Source organism: Lactuca serriola, chromosome 6 (genome assembly GCF_051521515.1).
Source record: "Lactuca serriola cultivar US96UC23 chromosome 6, Lser_US96UC23_V15, whole genome shotgun sequence".
NCBI classification, from domain to species: Eukaryota; Viridiplantae; Streptophyta; class Magnoliopsida; order Asterales; family Asteraceae; genus Lactuca; species Lactuca serriola.
This window is the reverse complement of record NC_136413.1, coordinates 157,337,174-157,356,975: the sequence shown is the minus strand read 5'-3', so window position 1 is coordinate 157,356,975 and position 19,802 is coordinate 157,337,174. Positions and strand designations below refer to the sequence as shown.

Here is a 19,802-nt window from a genome sequence, read left to right as displayed (position 1 = left end):
AAACAAAAGATTAAATATTAAAATCTAAACATTAAGTATTTTTTTATGGAGGTGTGATTACAAAAAGCAAACTGTGCATTGGGTTGCTTGGGACAAAATAAAAGCCCCAAAGGAGGTTGGCGGGGCAGGAGTGGGTTCTCTATGGAATCTAAATCTGGCCCTTCTTGCCAAATGGTGGTGGAAGTTCAAAACCAGCCCGCAATCTCTATGGGCCCAAATCATAAGCGGGTTTCATAACACTACAAATAGGCCTTGGTATTGTTTTGCAAAACCGAAGAGGAGTGGGGTATGGTTAAGTATTGACCAAGTTAAGAATAGATTTTGGAAAATGAATATTGAAGTAAATGAGATATTGAATACGTATGATGGGGGCTTAACTTGGAGATCGGACTATGCGGTGGATGGGAAATTCTGTGTGGCAAGGCTACGGAATAGACTAGACAAAGCACACCACCCTGTTGGTGATGGTGAATTCTGGTGGCTGAACTCGGTCCCAAAAAAGGTGACAAGTTTTGTAGGGCGCGCTAAACAGGGGAGGATCTCATTTGCTGAGGCTTTAGAGAGAAGGAACATTCTTGTTACTTCCCCAATGTGCGGTCTATGTGCAGATCAAATTGAATCTACAGACCACATTTTAACCTCCTGTAGTATGGTGAAGGAAACCTTATGTATGGTGCTTAATTGGTGTGGAATTCCCCTTGAGTATTTCTCTGGAGTAAATGAGGTGCTAGCGTTTGCGAGGAACTGGGGACATTGTCCAAAGAAGAAAGAGACTCTTACTTGTATTATATACGGAACTATATGGAGCTTGTGGAAAGCTAGGAATGATCGAATTTTTCGTGGCGAGATATTGAAACCGGCGAAAATTATGGATTTCATCAAAGGCACAGTATTTACGTGGAGAAAATATAGAGCAAAAAAAGGTGACACAATGGATTGGGATAAGTGGTGTGTCTCACCCCTAACCTGTACATAATGTATGTTTTCTTCTTTGAAGATCATCTTTGTACTCTTTGCCCCTAGTTTCTTGCTAGGGCGCATTTTAATAAAAATTGCCGGTTAAAAAAAAAGTATTTTTTTAATTAAAATTTTGAAATAAGGAATGAAAACCTATTAATTACAATTATTATCACATTTATTACATTCAACACTTTACATATATAAATCTCCCTATACTAATAAAAGAGTAGCTCTTTTGTCATGTGTCACTATGTTAGACATTGTAATTAATATCATGACACTTGTAAATCTATTGACACTTGTAATTAATATCGTGACACTTGTCAATCTATTAATTCTCCATTTCAAATTTCAAATTTCAAAATTTAAATCACATTTTAATTACATTAACTTAATAATATTAGAATAAAAATAAAATAAAATTTATACAAATTATAATAAAATAAAATTTATTCAAATTATAAGATTGTATATTTGACGTATTTATTTGAATTAACGATTATAATTTTATATATAACTAAAAAAATATCTTTTAATTAATAAGTTATTTAAAATTCTTAATTAATAGTTTTGAGTTTTTACAAAGTTTAATTAATTTCCTAACCGTGGTTCCCACGGGCTATAAACTAGTATATAAATATTATGTGTCTCTTTAATTTAAAATTTGAAAAAACCTACAAATTGACATGTGGATATTATTTATTTTAAAAATATAATAAAATGACAAGTGTCAAAACATATGAGAGATTGACAAGTATCAAAATGAATCTTTATTTATTACAGTTGATATATATATATATATATATATATATATATATATATATAGAGAGAGAGAGAGAGAGAGAGAGAGAGAGACAAGAACTATGTTTAAATACTCTAACTAATTATTATGCAGATATCGTATGTTATGAGAATTACTAAGAGAATAAGTTGTTTAGCAATTCGAATACATTCAAACTTACAAAAAAATCGTTATTTTCATGCATTCTCGCTAATTATTATTTATTTTTGTTCTCATACATCGTTTTTCACTCATTTTCATTCTGACAGAAATGAGAATAATAATAATAAGTGTATAATAACCTTATTGATGATTTAATTAGTAAGAATGTGTGTTAATGACAATAGTTATGTAAGATTGAACGTATTCGCATTGCTAAACAACTTATTCCCTTAGTAATTCTCATACCATACAATATCCGCACAATAATTAGTTACAATATATATATATATATATATATATATATATATATATATATATATATATATATATATATATATATGGGCGAGATCGTTTGAGAACTCATAGTTTCCCGACAACCTAAGAACTAAAAATGGAGAGTTAGATCAAAATTAACTCATTAAGGGCATGATCATCATCTTAACGATTTCATTTAATGTTTAATTTTTTTTGTTATTGGAAATATTAATAAAATGTTCTAAAAATTAACATAATTAATCAAATTTCATATTTTTCTTTTATAATTTTCGATTTTTTTAAAAATGGAGATTTTTTACCTTTTTCAGAAAACGTAAATTTAAAAAAAAAAATTAAAACAAATATTTTTTAAAAATCAACATTTTTTTCCAAAAAACTGCAATTTAAAAAAAAACCCTGCAATTTTTTTCAAAAGAACTGCACCTTTTTTCAAAAAAATGCATTTTTTTTAAAATAAATATTTAAAAATCAGTAAATTAAAAAAAAAACTAGAATATTTAAAAAAAAAAACTCTAATTTTTTAACCAAAAAATCAAAGTTTTAGGTGCATATATGCATATTTTTTCAAGTGCATATATACATATTTCTTATACTGTAATATTCGTAATTAAATCATAAAAAATCTCATTTTTATTAATTAATCTATAAACATAATAATACAAAAATTCTATTTGATTTTTCTTCATATCAAAATTTCCATATTTTATTCAATGTATCACTTTTTACATCTTCAATATTTTCCACATATTGATTATATAATGTGTGTGTGTGTATATATATATATATATATATATATATATATATATATATATATATATATATATATATATATATATATATAAAGAAAATAAAAAATGTACATATATTTATAAAAAAACCGAAAATATATAAAGTATACAAAAAACGAAAAATAAAGTTAAAAAAACCATGTGGTGTAATTTTTTTCAAACCTCAGGGATTAAATTTGTACTTTTTAGGACTGATTTTGCAAAAAAATTAACCGGCTTAACCATGAAACTTGTTACGTGGGTTAGAGTGATAATTCTGCGAGAAAGTTGTGGCCAGAACAATAATATATATATATATATATATATATATATATATATATATATATATATATATATATATATATATATATATCAGGGCTTTTTCCAATTACGCGTTAAAAATTTTGGGTTTTTATAATATTAGTCATTTTAAAAACATATTGACTAAACAGGTTCAACTTAACGATTTGGAAAAAACAATTCATAAAGGTCAAACAAAGGTTTGTAAACCATTCCTCGATAAATCCGTGATAGTGTTCATCGACGACATTCTCATCTACTCGAAAAGTCAGGAGGAGCATGGCAAGCATCTACGAGAAGTGTTGGAAGTATTAAAGAAGGATAAGCTTTACGCAAAGTTCTCCAAATGCGACTTTTGGATACGGGAAGTCCAATTCTTGGGTCATGTTGTTAACCAGGAGGGAATAATGGTTGACCCCGCAAAGATCGAGGCTGTGATGAAGTGGGAACGTTCGAAAAGTCCCACGGAGATTCGAAGCTTTCTAGGATTAGCCGGATATTACCGACGATTTATCCAAGGCTTTTCTTCGATAGCTGCTCAATTAACAGCTTTGACTCATAAAGGAGCTACGTATACATGGAGTGAGAAGCACGATGAGGCATTCGAGAAGCTAAAGAAGAAGTTATGTGAAGCACCGATACTTTCTCTACCTGATGGAGTTGAAGACTTCGCGGTTTATAGTGACGCATCTGGAGTCGGGTTGGGTTGTGTTCTGACCCAAAGAGAAAAGGTGATAGCATACGCATCTCGACAATTGAAAGAGCACGAAAAAAATTACCCCACTCACGATTTGGAGTTGGCAGCGGTAGTTTTCGCTCTAAAGATATGGAGGCATTACCTCTACGACACGAAGTGCAAGCTCTTCACTGATCATAAGAGTCTCCAGTATCTCTTTAAGCAGAAAGAATTGAACATGAGGCAATGATGCTGGCTAGAACTACTCGAGGACTACGGCTGTGAGATACTTTACCACCCAGGTAAAGCAAATATTGTTGCTGATGCTCTCAGTCGGAAAGTCAACCTTGAAAGGAAAAGGCCAAGAGCGTTGAGAATTGAAGTCGTCTCGACGATTGTGGAAAGTATCAGGAAAGCTCAAGAAGAAGCTTTAGAGAAAAATGACCGAAAGGAAGAACGTTTGGGCAAAACGTTAGTATTCGGAACAAACAGTCGAGGACTGAAGGTATTCCAAGATCGGATTTGGGTACCTAAGACGCGATGAATAAGAGATCTTCTGATGGAAGAAGCACACAAGACCATGTACTCAATTCATCCCGGTAGCACTAAAATGTATAGGGACCTAAAACCCTAATACTAGTGGCCGACGATGAAGCTCGATGTTGCAAAGTATGTGGCCGAGTGTGTGACATGTGCGAGAGTTAAGGCACAACATCAAAAACCGTATGGGAGTTTAGAACCTTTACCTGTACCCATGGGTAAATGGGAAGACATCACCATGGATTTTGTGACTAAACTACCCAGGACGAAGAACGGTCACGACATGATTTGAGTAGTCGTGGATCGTTTCACCAAGAGTGCACACTTCATAGCAGCCAACGAGAAGTGGTCTATGGATAAGCTCCCAAATGCTTACATGAAGGAAATTGTAAGACTTCACGGTGTCCCTCTTACGATTGTGTCAGATCGTGATAGTCGTTTCACGTCGAGGTTTTGGAGGAGTCTGCAAGAGGAGTTGGGTACAAAGTTATGTTTGAGTACGGCTTACCATCCGCAAACCGATGGTCAGAGCGAAAGAACGATTCAAACACTGGAAGATATGATGAGAGCATGTACCCTCGAATTCCAAGGGAATTGGGACGAGCACTTACCTCTGGTAGAATTCTCCTACAACAACAGTTTTCACTCGAGCATCAAGATGGCACCTTACCAAGCCTTGTATGGACAGAAGTGTCGTACGCCGTCTTGTTGGCTTGAAGCCGGAGAGAAGCAGTTTATGGGCCCCAAGATAGTCCATGAGACTGCTGAGAAGTTGAAGGTGATTAAGGAAAGAATGTTAGCAGCTCAGGATCGTCAGAAGAGCTATGCTGACAAGAAAAGACGACCGATAACCTTCGAAGTTGGGGATTCCGTTTTGCTTAAAGTCTCACCGTGGAAGGGACTTATACGATTTGGGAAACGAGGAAAGTTGAGTCCAAGGTTTATTGGACCGTTCAAAGTTCTTCAGAAGATTTGGAACCAAGCCTACAAGCTGGAATTGCCCGAAGAACTCAATGGTATTCATAACACCTTCCATGTGTGTTATTTGAGGAAATTCACGGGAGATGTTCCCGACATAATTCCAATTTCAGAGTTAAGGATGGATGAAAATAAAAGGCTGATCGAAGAGCCTGAGGCAATTGTTGACCGTAAGACTAAGAAGTTACGACGCAAGATGGTCGACTTAGTGCTAGTCCGATGGAAACATTCGAATGGGCCAAATCTCACTTGGGAAACAGAGGATGACATGATGAGTCGCTATCCACATCTGTTTGCTGATGCATGATTCCGGGACGGAATCATCCTAAGGAGGAGAGAATTGTAACGCCCGGGTTTTCGGGGCTAAGCATTTTTGTCAATGTAATAGTCTAGGTCAACTCTTGTAACTCTTTTTGAAGTAATAAAAGATGAAATATTTGAGTATTATGTGAATTATGTGTGTTTATGTGTTTATTATTTAATTATAAATGTATAATTAATAAAGAATAAAAATAAACGTCAAAATTAAAGTATGATATAATCTTGATGTCTCTACATAAAATTGTAGAATATGTCTCAAGGTTTCCGTACATATAAAGAACGCCGAAATCCGAGTTATAACGAAGAAGTTATGACCCGTCGAAGTTTTACGGCAAAACCGGCACGACACCGGGAAGCGTAAATAGTGAATTTACGATAGAGCGATATTTAGCCTTAGAAATCTAAACGAAAGTTGTAGAATATGTTAAACTAAGAGTGTCGATAAAAAGAACGTCCAAATCTGACTTCGTATGAGGAAGTTATGATTTTTTCTAAGATTCGGCTTAGCAGTGCACGGCCCGAAACTCGAATTTTAGTTCGAGCGGTTTTTGGCTTATGCGAACTAAATGAGAGTTGAAGATCTCATTAACAGGAACTCAACGGTAAAAAGTTGGACGAAAGCGGAGTTCGTATGAAGGAGTTACGAATTCTTCGCGGTCATTTAACATTCTAAACGCCTCCTACTGTTAAATTTGAGATCGGTCGAGAATTAGCCAACGGAGTCTAAATGAAAGTTGTAGATCTTGATTTTAACTACGCGTGGATATAAAGAACGTCGAAAACGGAGCTCGTATGCGAAAGTTATGATTTTTCTAAGTTCGAAGGCTGATACGCGATAGGGGGTGACGTGGCACCACCAGAAGGCCACCACATGGACCAACTCGGCGAGTAGGTTCCCCCTACTCGGCGAGTCCATTAGATTTTTGCACTATAAATAGAGGTGCCGGGTCTAGCCTTCTCTTCACACCTCAACCCTCTTCTTTCTCTCTCTACACTCTCTCTCTAAGCCTCCTTAAGCCCCCTAAAGCCTAGGTAAACCCCCTAGCACCCGAAGGAAGCCCCGAGGCTCCCGGAGTTCCGAGAAAAGAGCCTTTCGGCTCGGGAACGCTGCTCCAGCGAAGCCCGGTTTTCGAGAAAACCCGTTGTAAGTGAGCTACGCCTAACCTATCTTTAGTTTAGCTTACGTTTTAATATAGTAATGTTATTAGGACCTTATAATAAGTACTTGGGCTATTATTATGGGTTATATAAGTATCGTTTGACGCTTATATAATAATAATAATAGCTAGACTATTAATTAATCGCAGTTATCGTTGGACTAAACCCTAGTGGTATTGGTACTAGGTTTTATCGAAGGAATATCGTTTTGAGAGTATCGAAGCGCCGTCCGAGTGCTGAGTCACCACCTTTCAGGTGAGTGCATAGTTACTTTCAGCTTACACATAGATATGAAGTATTTTATATAAATTACATGCTATGTGTGCATATTATCTGAATACTTGCTATCTATGCTGGACGAACGTTGTTATATATGTTTTCAATGATTTAAACTGTATATGTATTTTATATCTACGAAAATGTTGGGATAAAACATGGGTAGATGTAATAGGTGATGTGTGATAAAATGATGAGAGGCCTCGATGTTGATGTTTTTGATTCTGTCATCTAGCGGAGTATGGATGACGACCACAGACTCTTCTAGACAGTCCAGTGGAACACTAGCAGGCTCGCAACCTGTAGGTGTTTGTGAACGATGTGTTCACCGGTGTACTCCGTCCCCCACATGGTTGCCTTTAGGACATTTATTGCTGAGGAATCCCCTTAGCTGTAGTGTCCGTCCCGATGATGATCCTTAGGCTAGGTCCCTTATGATATGTGTTTAGGGACGTAAAGTGAGGATAACGGGAACGGGTAATCGGGTTATTGTTGATTGATGAAATTAATAAACTTATTTATTGTGGGTTGAAAACCCTATGTGCTCACCAGGCTCCCAAGCCTGACCCACTCAGTTTTATGTATTACAGGTAGTGGCGCTTGAGCATAGATATGATGTTGGACGAGGGATTACGGATATAGGCCTGTAGATATGAAATAATGTAGTAAGGCTTATATTGTACTGTTTATGCTTTTGATTTGTACGAACATGACATCCCAAGTCTTTTAATGAAATACATTTCTATGGAAATGCTTTTGATAAATCTTTATCATATTTTGTTTTGGGACAAATTCTGCAATACTTTCATTTAAAATGTTACTCTGATTTTTAAACAAAGCATAAACAAACCGGTCTTTTCTGGCCGTGATTTTGGGGATGTCACAGTTGGTATCAGAGCATTAGTTTAAGCGAACTAGGAATTTGTAGGATTTCTAGACTTAAACTTAGAATGCTAAGCGATGATTGTGAGGTGTGAGCACTAGCTTATTTTAGGAATTGTGCCTAAAATGCTTTTATGTGCTAAATGCTTTGTGCATGATATGCTGTTAATTGTTCGGATCTATGGTCTGTTGCCGACCGGATCTGGAAACCTTATGTGTTTAGGATTCTAAACGTACGACTACGATATTAGAACTAGCATGTAAACGTTCAGAGTGATAAGGACGATTTAAACGTCTATCCTAAATAAAGATCTAAATTCACCTTATTCGGTGTATAGATCAAGATGGCAAGGACCCGTAGCGGAAACGTAAACGCAAATGGAGATAGGAACCAACCCCCAGTGGTTCAGCAAATACCTGTTGTAGAATAAGTTGCACCTGAACCAGTCACGATGGCCGGAGTGCAAGCGATGATCCAGGCTATGTTGGATCGTCAAATGGAGGAAACCAGACGTTTGCTCCAGCAAAATCGAGAGGAAGAGACTATTCAGATCGAACAGCTCGAGTTGAACGAAGGGCAGACTGAGGAGGGAAACTATAGTGGGACTGTTGGTCAAGCCAACCCACCGATAGTTAGACAAAACCACCAGGATGGAGGAAATGACGGACGTGGATGCAAATACAAGGATTTCATGGCATCCAAGCCACCGAGTCTATCTGGAAGCCCGACACCGGTGGAAGTCATGAACTGGATCTCTGAAATGGAGCGATGTTTGAGAGTTGCGAGTGTAGCAACAGGCAGAAGACCGCTCTCGCGGCTCCTTTGTTGAAATCTGGAGTACTAAGCTGGTGGAAGCTACTAGCTGACTCAATGCCCAAAGGTGAAGCAAGCAAGATGTCGTGGGAGGATTTTCCGGTACAGTTGAAGATGCAATACTGCTCTGAGCAGGATCTTCTGGAAATCAACAACGAATTCCAGAATCTGAAGAAGGGAAGAATGAGCGGTACTGAATACGCTGCAAGCTTTACTGAGAAAATGAAGCTTGTTCCTCACCTCGTCTCAACTGAACTCTCCAAGGTTAAAAAATTTTCCCTCGGATTACCAGTGGACTTCGGTCCAATGGTCAAGCAAACTACCACTCTGAAAGCCGCCATCTGGGCTGCTAAGAATGTGGAGACCCAGATACGAGAGAAGGGTCTGGAGAGAGTGGAAGTAGGAGAGAAAAGGAAATTTGACGGATCCTCAAGGTCCGGTAAGAAGGGTAGATTCTCGAAGTCTGGTTTGAGAGGAGGAGGATCAGAAGCGAAGTGGTGTGACAAGTGCAAGAAAAAGCACTCTGGGAAGTGTGACAGAGGGGTCACTTGTTACAAATGCGGAAAGCCTGGGCACTACGCCAACGAATGCACGTTCACTAAGAAGGTCTGTTATGAGTGCAACGAGGAGGGGAACATTTCAAGGGATTGCCCGAAGAAGAAGGAGACGGGAAGACCCAACATACCACCGAAGCCGAAGGCAAGAGCCTTCCAGATGATGCTCGAGGCTGCAAAGGAGGCAGCAGACTTCGCTTCAGGTACCTTTCTTGTAAATGGTTTGCCTGCAAATATACTATTTGATTCCGGAGCCAACTACTCCTTTGTGTCGCATAAATTTGGTGGGAAATTAGCATTGCCTGTAGAAAAACTTGATAATGCCCTGATTATAGAAGTTTCCAGTGGCAAATTCATACATGTTAGTAATCGTATTAGGAACATCGTCATTGACCTAAACGGAAACGAATTCCACGAAGAGCTATTACCCATAGAGTTAAACGGTTTCGACATCGTTTTGGGTATGGATTGGCTTAGCGCCAACGATGCTGAGATTCAATGCCGAAAGAAGATAGTAAGGGTGAACCCACCCGGAAAGGAATCATTTATGGTGTATGGGGACAAACGCAGAGTGAATTCTGGAATCATCTCCCTGATGAAAGCCAGGAAATGTTTGTCCAAGGGATGTGCATCGTACTTGGCATTCGTAATCGATGCTAAGAAGGAGAAGAAAGAGGTGTAGAATATACCGGTTGTGTGCGATTATCCGGAAGTCTTTCCCGAAGATCTTCCCGGATTACCACCTGATAGACAAGTGGAGTTTCGTATAGACTTGTTACCAGGGACGACACTGATAGCAAAAGCACCATACCGATTAGCACCGACGGAGATGAAGGAGCTCATGACGCAACTTCAGGAGTTGTTGGACAACGGTTTCATTCGACCTAGTTCATCACCCTGGGGAGCTCCGGTGTTATTCGTGAAAAAGAAGGACGGAAGTATGAGAAAGTGTATAGACTACCGAGAGCTGAATAAGGCAACGGTGAAAAATAAGTATCCATTGCCGAGGATTGACGACCTATTCGATCAGCTGCAAGGTTCGAGCTACTTCTCAAAGATCGATCTTAGGTCAGGACATCATCAGCTGAAGGTGAGAGAATAGGATATTGAGAAGACTGCATTCAGAACAAGATATGGACACTATGAGTTCTTGGTTATGTCATTTGGACTAACCAATGCTCCTGCAGCATTCATGGATTTGATGAATAGGGTTTGTAAACCATTCCTCGATAAATCCGTGATAGTGTTCATCGACGACATTCTCATCTACTCGAAAAGCCAGGAGGAGCATGGCATGCATCTACGAGAAGTGTTGGAAGTATTAAAGAAGGATAAGCTTTACGCAAAGTTCTCCAAATGCGACTTTTGGATACGGGAAGTCCAATTCTTGGGTCATGTTGTTAACCAGGAGGGAATAATGGTTGACCCCGCAAAGATCGAGGCTGTGATGAAGTGGGAACGTTCGAAAAGTCCCACGGAGATTCGAAGCTTTCTAGGATTAGCCGGATATTATCGACGATTTATCCAAGGCTTTTCTTCGATAGCTGCTCAATTAACAGCTTTGACTCATAAAGGAGCTACGTATACATGGAGTGAGAAGCACGATGAGGCATTCGAGAAGCTAAAGAAGAAGTTATGTGAAGCACCGATACTTTCTCTACCTGATGGAGTTGAAGACTTCGCGGTTTATAGTGACGCATCTGGAGTCGGGTTGGGTTGTGTTCTGACCCAAAGAGAAAAGGTGATAGCATACGCATCTCGACAATTGAAAGAGCACGAAAAAAATTACCCCACTCACGATTTGGAGTTGGCAGCGGTAGTTTTCGCTCTAAAGATATGGAGGCATTACCTCTACGACACGAAGTGCAAGCTCTTCACTGATCATAAGAGTCTCCAGTATCTCTTTAATCAGAAAGAATTGAACATGAGGCAATGATGCTGGCTAGAACTACTCGAGGACTACGACTGTGAGATACTTTACCACCCAGGTAAAGCAAATATTGTTGCTGATGCTCTCAGTCGGAAAGTCAACCTTGAAAGGAAAAGGCCAAGAGCGTTGAGAATTGAAGTCGTCTCGACGATTGTGGAAAGTATCAGGAAAGCTCAAGAAGAAGCTTTAGAGAAAAATGACCGAAAGGAAGAACGTTTGGGCAAAACGTTAGTATTCGGAACAAACAGTCGAGGACTGAAGGTATTCCAAGATCGGATTTGGGTACCTAAGACGCGATGAATAAGAGATCTTCTGATGGAAGAAGCACACAAGACCATGTACTCAATTCATCCCGGTAGCACTAAAATGTATAGGGACCTAAAACCCTAATACTAGTGGCCGACGATGAAGCTCGATGTTGCAAAGTATGTGGCCGAGTGTGTGACATGTGCGAGAGTTAAGGCACAACATCAAAAACCGTATGGGAGTTTAGAACCTTTACCTGTACCCATGGGTAAATGGGAAGACATCACCATGGATTTTGTGACTAAACTACCCAGGACGAAGAACGGTCACGACATGATTTGAGTAGTCGTGGATCGTTTCACCAAGAGTGCACACTTCATAGCAGCCAACGAGAAGTGGTCTATGGATAAGCTCGCAAATGCTTACATGAAGGAAATTGTAAGACTTCACGGTGTCCCTCTTACGATTGTGTCAGATCGTGATAGTCGTTTCACGTCGAGGTTTTGGAGGAGTCTGCAAGAGGAGTTGGGTACAAAGTTATGTTTGAGTACGGCTTACCATCCGCAAACCGATGGTCAGAGCGAAAGAACGATTCAAACACTGGAAGATATGATGAGAGCATGTACCCTCGAATTCCAAGGGAATTGGGACGAGCACTTACCTCTGGTAGAATTCTCCTACAACAACAGTTTTCACTCGAGCATCAAGATGGCACCTTACCAAGCCTTGTATGGACAGAAGTGTCGTACGCCGTCTTGTTGGCTTGAAGCCAGAGAGAAGCAGTTTATGGGCCCCGAGATAGTCCATGAGACTGCTGAGAAGTTGAAGGTGATTAAGGAAAGAATGTTAGCAGCTCAGGATCGTCAGAAGAGCTATGCTGACAAGAAAAGACGACCGATAACCTTCGAAGTTGGGGATTCCGTTTTGCTTAAAGTCTCACCGTGGAAGGGACTTATACGATTTGGGAAACGAGGAAAGTTGAGTCCAAGGTTTATTGGACCGTTCAAAGTTCTTCAGAAGATTTGGAACCAAGCCTACAAGCTGGAATTGCCCGAAGAACTCAATGGTATTCATAACACCTTCCATGTGTGTTATTTGAGGAAATTCACGGGAGATGTTCCCGACATAATTCCAATTTCAGAGTTAAGGATGGATGAAAATAAAAGGCTGATCGAAGAGCCTGAGGCAATTGTTGACCGTAAGACTAAGAAGTTACGACGCAAGATGGTCGACTTAGTGCTAGTCCGATGGAAACATTCGAATGGGCCAAATCTCACTTGGGAAACAGAGGATGACATGATGAGTCGCTATCCACATCTGTTTGCTGATGCATGATTCCGGGACGGAATCATCCTAAGGAGGAGAGAATTGTAACGCCCGGGTTTTCGGGGCTAAGCATTTTTGTCAATGTAATAGTCTAGGTCAACTCTTGTAACTCTTTTTGAAGTAATAAAAGATGAAATATTTGAGTATTATGTGAATTATGTGTGTTTATGTGTTTATTATTTAATTATAAATGTATAATTAATAAAGAATAAAAATAAACGTCAAAATTAAAGTATGATATAATCTTGATGTCTCTACATAAAATTGTAGAATATGTCTCAAGGTTTCCGTACATATAAAGAACGCCGAAATCCGAGTTATAACGAAGAAGTTATGACCCGTCGAAGTTTTACGGCAAAACCGGCACGACACCGGGAAGCGTAAATAGTGAATTTACGATAGAGCGATATTTAGCCTTAGAAATCTAAACGAAAGTTGTAGAATATGTTAAACTAAGAGCGTCGATAAAAAGAACGTCCAAATCTGACTTCGTATGAGGAAGTTATGATTTTTTCTAAGATTCGGCTTAGCAGTGCACGGCCCGAAACTCGAATTTTAGTTCGAGCGGTTTTTGGCTTATGCGAACTAAATGAGAGTTGAAGATCTCATTAACAGGAACTCAACGGTAAAAAGTTGGACGAAAGCGGAGTTCGTATGAAGGAGTTACGAATTCTTCGCGGTCATTTAACAGTCTAAACGCCTCCTACTGTTAAATTTGAGATCGGTCGAGAATTAGCCAACGGAGTCTAAATGAAAGTTGTAGATCTTGATTTTAACTACGCGTGGATATAAAGAACGTCGAAAACGGAGCTCGTATGCGAAAGTTATGATTTTTCTAAGTTCGAAGGCTGATACGCGATAGGGGGTGACGTGGCACCACCAGAAGGCCACCACATGGACCAACTCGGCGAGTAGGTCCCCCCTACTCGGCGAGTCCATTAGATTTTTGCACTATAAATAGAGGTGTCGGGTCTAGCCTTCTCTTCACACCTCAACCCTCTTCTTTCTCTCTCTACACTCTCTCTCTCTAAGCCTCCTTAAGCCCCCTAAAGCCTAGGTAAACCCCCTAGCACCCGAAGGAAGCCCCGAGGCTCCCGGAGTTCCGAGAAAAGAGCCTTTCGGCTCGGGAACGCTGCTCCAGCGAAGCCCGGTTTTCGAGAAAACCCGTTGTAAGTGAGCTACGCCTAACCTATCTTTAGTTTAGCTTACGTTTTAATATAGTAATGTTATTAGGACCTTATAATAAGTACTTGGGCTATTATTATGGGTTATATAAGTATCGTTTGACGCTTATATAATAATAATAATAGCTAGACTATTAATTAATCGCAGTTATCGTTGGACTAAACCCCAGTGGTATTGGTACTAGGTTTTATCGAAGGAATATCGTTTTGAGAGTATCGAAGCGCCGTCCGAGTGCTGAGTCACCACCTTTCAGGTGAGTGCATAGTTACTTTCAGCTTACACATAGATATGAAGTATTTTATATAAATTACATGCTATGTGTGCATATTATCTGAATACTTGCTATCTATGCTGGACGAACGTTGTTATATATGTTTTCAATGATTTAAACTGTATATGTATTTTATATCTACGAAAATGTTGGGATAAAACATGGGTAGATGTAATAGGTGATGTGTGATAAAATGATGAGAGGCCTCGATGTTGATGTTTTCGATTCTGTCATCTAGCGGAGTATGGATGACGACCACGGACTCTTCTAGACAGTCCAGTGGAACACTAGCAGGCTCGCAACCTGTAGGTGTTTGTGAACGATGTGTTCACCGGTGTACTCCGTCCCCCACATGGTTGCCTTTAGGACATTTATTGCTGAGGAATCCCCTTAGCTGTAGTGTCCGTCCCGATGATGATCCTTAGGCTAGGTCCCTTATGATATGTGTTTAGGGACGTAAAGTGAGGATAACGGGAACGGGTAATCGGGTTATTGTTGATTGATGAAATTAATAAACTTATTTATTGTGGGTTGAAAACCCTATGTGCTCACCAGGCTCCCAAGCCTGACCCACTCAGTTTTATGTATTACAGGTAGTGGCGCTTGAGCATAGATATGATGTTGGACGAGGGATTACGGATATAGGCCTGTAGATATGAAATAATGTAGTAAGGCTTATATTGTACTGTTTATGCTTTTGATTTGTACGAACATGACATCCCAAGTCTTTTAATGAAATACATTTCTATGGAAATGCTTTTGATAAATCTTTATCATATTTTGTTTTGGGACAAATTCTGCAATACTTTCATTTAAAATGTTACTCTGATTTTTAAACAAAGCATAAACAAACCGGTCTTTTCTAGCCGTGATTTTGGGGATGTCACAGTTGGTATCAGAGCATTAGTTTAAGCGAACTAGGAATTTGTAGGATTTCTAGACTTAAACTTAGAATGCTAAGCGATGATTGTGAGGTGTGAGCACTAGCTTATTTTAGGAATTGTGCCTAAAATGCTTTTATGTGCTAAATGCTTTGTGCAGGATATGCTGTTAATTGTTCGGATCTATGGTCTGTTGCCGACCGGATCTGGAAACCTTATGTGTTTAGGATTCTAAACGTACGACTACGATATTAGAACTAGCATGTAAACGTTCAGAGTGATAAGGACGATTTAAACGTCTATCCTAAATAAAGATCTAAATTCACCTTATTCGGTGTATAGATCAAGATGGCAAGGACCCGTAGCGGAAACGTAAACGCAAATGGAGATAGGAACCAACCCCCAGTGGTTCAGCAAATACCTGTTGTAGAATAAGTTGCACCTGAACCAGTCACGATGGCCGGAGTGCAAGCGATGATCCAGGCTATGTTGGATCGTCAAATGGAGGAAACCAGACGTTTGCTCCAGCAAAATCGAGAGGAAGAGACTATTCAGATCGAACAGCTCGAGTTGAACGAAGGGCAGACTGAGGAGGGAAACTATAGTGGGACTGTTGGTCAAGCCAACCCACCGATAGTTAGACAAAACCACCAGGATGGAGGAAATGACGGACGTGGATGCAAATACAAGGATTTCATGGCATCCAAGCCACCGAGTCTATCTGGAAGCCCGACACCGGTGGAAGTCATGAACTGGATCTCTGAAATGGAGCGATGTTTGAGAGTTGCGAGTGTAGCAACAGGCAGAAGACCGCTCTCGCGGCTCCTTTGTTGAAATCTGGAGTACTAAGCTGGTGGAAGCTACTAGCTGACTCAATGCCCAAAGGTGAAGCAAGCAAGATGTCGTGGGAGGATTTTCCGGTACAGTTGAAGATGCAATACTGCTCTGAGCAGGATCTTCTGGAAATCAACAACGAATTCCAGAATCTGAAGAAGGGAAGAATGAGCGGTACTGAATACGCTGCAAGCTTTACTGAGAAAATGAAGCTTGTTCCTCACCTCGTCTCAACTGAACTCTCCAAGGTTAAAAAATTTTCCCTCGGATTACCAGTGGACTTCGGTCCAATGGTCAAGCAAACTACCACTCTGAAAGCCGCCATCTGGGCTGCTAAGAATGTGGAGACCCAGATACGAGAGAAGGGTCTGGAGAGAGTGGAAGTAGGAGAGAAAAGGAAATTTGACGGATCCTCAAGGTCCGGTAAGAAGGGTAGATTCTCGAAGTCTGGTTTGAGAGGAGGAGGATCAGAAGCGAAGTGGTGTGACAAGTGCAAGAAAAAGCACTCTGGGAAGTGTGACAGAGGGGTCACTTGTTACAAATGCGGAAAGCCTGGGCACTACGCCAACGAATGCACGTTCACTAAGAAGGTCTGTTATGAGTGCAACGAGGAGGGGAACATTTCAAGGGATTGCCCGAAGAAGAAGGAGACGGGAAGACCCAACATACCACCGAAGCCGAAGGCAAGAGCCTTCCAGATGACGCTCGAGGCTGCAAAGGAGGCAGCAGACTTCGCTTCAGGTACCTTTCTTGTAAATGGTTTGCCTGCAAATATACTATTTGATTCCGGAGCCAACTACTCCTTTGTGTCGCATAAATTTGGTGGGAAATTAGCATTGCCTGTAGAAAAACTTGATAATGCCCTGATTATAGAAGTTTCCAGTGGCAAATTAATACATGTTAGTAATCGTATTAGGAACATCGTCATTGACCTAAACGGAAACGAATTCCACGAAGAGCTATTACCCATAGAGTTAAACGGTTTCGACATCGTTTTGGGTATGGATTGGCTTAGCGCCAACGATGCTGAGATTCAATGCCGAAAGAAGATAGTAAGGGTGAACCCACCCGGAAAGGAATCATTTATGGTGTATGGGGACAAACGCAGAGTGAATTCTGGAATCATCTCCCTGATGAAAGCCAGGAAATGTTTGTCCAAGGGATGTGCATCGTACTTGGCATTCGTAATCGATGCTAAGAAGGAGAAGAAAGAGGTGTAGAATATACCGGTTGTGTGCGATTATCTGGAAGTCTTTCCCGAAGATCTTCCCGGATTACCACCTGATAGACAAGTGGAGTTTCGTATAGACTTGTTACCAGGGACGACACTGATAGCAAAAGCACCATACCGATTAGCACCGACGGAGATGAAGGAGCTCATGACGCAACTTCAGGAGTTGTTGGACAACGGTTTCATTCGACCTAGTTCATCACCCTGGGGAGCTCCGGTGTTATTCGTGAAAAAGAAGGACGGAAGTATGAGAAAGTGTATAGACTACCGAGAGCTGAATAAGGCAACGGTGAAAAATAAGTATCCATTGCCGAGGATTGACGACCTATTCGATCAGCTGCAAGGTTCGAGCTACTTCTCAAAGATCGATCTTAGGTCAGGACATCATCAGCTGAAGGTGAGAGAATAGGATATTGAGAAGACTGCATTCAGAACAAGATATGGACACTATGAGTTCTTGGTTATGTCATTTGGACTAACCAATGCTCCTGCAGCATTCATGGATTTGATGAATAGGGTTTGTAAACCATTCCTTGATAAATCCGTGATAGTGTTCATCGACGACATTCTCATCTACTCGAAAAGCCAGGAGGAGCATGGCATGCATCTACGAGAAGTGTTGGAAGTATTAAAGAAGGATAAGCTTTACGCAAAGTTCTCCAAATGCGACTTTTGGATACGGGAAGTCCAATTCTTGGGTCATGTTGTTAACCAGGAGGGAATAATGGTTGACCCCGCAAAGATCGAGGCTGTGATGAAGTGGGAACGTTCGAAAAGTCCCACGGAGATTCGAAGCTTTCTAGGATTAGCCGGATATTATCGACGATTTATCCAAGGCTTTTCTTCGATAGCTGCTCAATTAACAGCTTTGACTCATAAAGGAGCTACGTATACATGGAGTGAGAAGCACGATGAGGCATTCGAGAAGCTAAAGAAGAAGTTATGTGAAGCACCGATACTTTCTCTACCTGATGGAGTTGAAGACTTCGCGGTTTATAGTGACGCATCTGGAGTCGGGTTGGGTTGTGTTCTGACCCAAAGAGAAAAGGTGATAGCATACGCATCTCGACAATTGAAAGAGCACGAAAAAAATTACCCCACTCACGATTTGGAGTTGGCAGCGGTAGTTTTCGCTCTAAAGATATGGAGGCATTACCTCTACGACACGAAGTGCAAGCTCTTCACTGATCATAAGAGTCTCCAGTATCTCTTTAATCAGAAAGAATTGAACATGAGGCAATGATGCTGGCTAGAACTACTCGAGGACTACGGCTGTGAGATACTTTACCACCCAGGTAAAGCAAATATTGTTGCTGATGCTCTCAGTCGGAAAGTCAACCTTGAAAGGAAAAGGCCAAGAGCGTTGAGAATTGAAGTCGTCTCGACGATTGTGGAAAGTATCAGGAAAGCTCAAGAAGAAGCTTTAGAGAAAAATGACCGAAAGGAAGAACGTTTGGGCAAAACGTTAGTATTCGGAACAAACAGTCGAGGACTGAAGGTATTCCAAGATCGGATTTGGGTACCTAAGACGCGATGAATAAGAGATCTTCTGATGGAAGAAGCACACAAGACCATGTACTCAATTCATCCCGGTAGCACTAAAATGTATAGGGACCTAAAACCCTAATACTAGTGGCCGACGATGAAGCTCGATGTTGCAAAGTATGTGGCCGAGTGTGTGACATGTGCGAGAGTTAAGGCACAACATCAAAAACCGTATGGGAGTTTAGAACCTTTACCTGTACCCATGGGTAAATGGGAAGACATCACCATGGATTTTGTGACTAAACTACCCAGGACGAAGAACGGTCACGACATGATTTGAGTAGTCGTGGATCGTTTCACCAAGAGTGCACACTTCATAGCAGCCAACGAGAAGTGGTCTATGGATAAGCTCGCAAATGCTTACATGAAGGAAATTGTAAGACTTCACGGTGTCCCTCTTACGATTGTGTCAGATCGTGATAGTCGTTTCACGTCGAGGTTTTGGAGGAGTCTGCAAGAGGAGTTGGGTACAAAGTTATGTTTGAGTACGGCTTACCATCCGCAAACCGATGGTCAGAGCGAAAGAACGATTCAAACACTGGAAGATATGATGAGAGCATGTACCCTCGAATTCCAAGGGAATTGGGACGAGCACTTACCTCTGGTAGAATTCTCCTACAACAACAGTTTTCACTCAAGCATCAAGATGGCACCTTACCAAGCCTTGTATGGACAGAAGTGTCGTACGCCGTCTTGTTGGCTTGAAGCCGGAGAGAAGCAGTTTATGGGCCCCGAGATAGTCCATGAGACTGCTGAGAAGTTGAAGGTGATTAAGGAAAGAATGTTAGCAGCTCAGGATCGTCAGAAGAGCTATGCTGACAAGAAAAGACGACCGATAACCTTCGAAGTTGGGGATTCCGTTTTGCTTAAAGTCTCACCGTGGAAGGGACTTATACGATTTGGGAAAC

General features: G+C 40.5%; 1 protein-coding gene across 1 annotated transcript; it reads left to right on the top strand.

Moving 5' to 3' along the window:
* The first annotated feature begins 328 nt into the window (after window positions 1–328).
* On the top strand, window positions 329–976 carry LOC145060304 (uncharacterized). Its single transcript, XM_079007996.1, has one exon. The coding sequence runs from the start codon at window positions 329–331 to the stop codon at window positions 974–976; it is 648 nt and encodes a 215-aa protein (XP_078864122.1).
* The last annotated feature ends 18,826 nt before the right edge of the window (window positions 977–19,802 follow it).

Bases quoted from the DNA above. Each gene is read 5' to 3' on its own strand.
- LOC145060304 (XM_079007996.1), top strand. From the start codon at position 329: ATGAATATTGAAGTAAATGAGATATTGAATACGTATGATGGGGGCTTA.